Below are 1,094 nucleotides of genomic sequence, written 5' to 3'. Positions count from 1 at the left end.
CCCCACTTCAAGTTCCTGTTGCCCACCACTGCTCAGAGGATAAATTAAAAATTAAGATCATTTTTCTTTTAATTTTAACAACTCACCGGTGTCAGAAGCACATTGACGTCATTCCAAGGCACAGCCTGGAAGGGGCGGCAGTAGCTCGAGGAATCGCCAGAAACCATTGTGTTTCCAGCAATTCCTAGAGCTACCGACCATCCCTTCCGGGTTGTACCTGGAAGTGATGTCATTGAGCTCACGATCCCAACCCACCCTGTACCATGGCCTTCCCCCCACCCTCCAGGTGATTACCAGGCTTGGTCTAGCAACCCTGATTGAGAACGGTGGTCCAAGATTGAGACGACGTAAAGCCTAGTTCAGCCTTTAAGACACGATTATGTCCAGTCAATTGGATAATAAAATCCAGGGCAAATATATATTACAAACTTAAGTCGCTGAAATTAGAATTGCTTCACAAAGACAGCAAGAAAACCCAATTTAATTTATGCAGAGCAGCAAGGGTGGCCAACAGAACTCCCAAACCCTCCCTCCTTTCCACCTGCCAAAGAACACTGACGTGTAACAAAAGCAGTCAAAACAGCACACGCATTTGTACCATCTAGAAACGGCACCAGAAAATCATTCCAGATCGTCATATTTTTGTTTGGAAGACTTTTGCGTGTCAGCTAGCGGTATGCTTGACGCCTCTTTGGAATGGCAGAGCAAACATTAAACGTTACATTACCATATGTCAACCGAGACAAGCTGATAATGCAACTGCTCCTTGGACAACTCTAAGGCTTCCCCCCACAAACCTCTTGTCAGGCTGAATCTCTCTCTCTTGATCAATAACGGTGCGCGGCAAAGGGGACTATGTGTGGCATCTGAAAGGCCGGATTAGCCAAATACTGTAAATACAGATGGCAGGGACTAATTCCAGCTCTCAAGCAGTGATCATGCAAATCACTTCGGCATGCGGGGAGCTCCTTCGAGTTCAAAGGGATTACTCCCACAAGCAGAGTTACTCGCACATCCGCACATTAGCGGAAATCAGGACTTATTTTGTAAGAACGGGGGCAGCTTCAAAGATGCCCTTGGCACCACGCATACAG

General features: G+C 46.7%; 1 protein-coding gene across 1 annotated transcript in view; it reads right to left on the bottom strand.

Annotated features, from left to right (window-relative positions):
• Positions 1-167, bottom strand: part of LOC107108308 (cadherin-4-like) — a gene marked incomplete at its 3' end in the record, with an annotated part of 180,317 nt that extends 180,150 nt beyond the window's left edge. The window contains exon 1 of the mRNA XM_015408726.1: positions 87-167. Coding sequence (XP_015264212.1) covers positions 87-167 — 81 coding nt within the window. The remainder of the gene's footprint in view (positions 1-86) is intronic.
• Between the last annotated feature and the right edge of the window lie 927 nt (positions 168-1,094).

This window comes from Gekko japonicus, unplaced genomic scaffold (genome assembly GCF_001447785.1).
Source record: "Gekko japonicus isolate JY-2015 unplaced genomic scaffold, Gekko_japonicus_V1.1 scaffold2355, whole genome shotgun sequence".
In the NCBI taxonomy this organism is placed as follows: Eukaryota; Metazoa; Chordata; class Lepidosauria; order Squamata; family Gekkonidae; genus Gekko; species Gekko japonicus.
The sequence above is the reverse complement of the archived record's forward strand: the minus strand, read 5'-3'. Positions and strand labels throughout refer to the sequence as shown.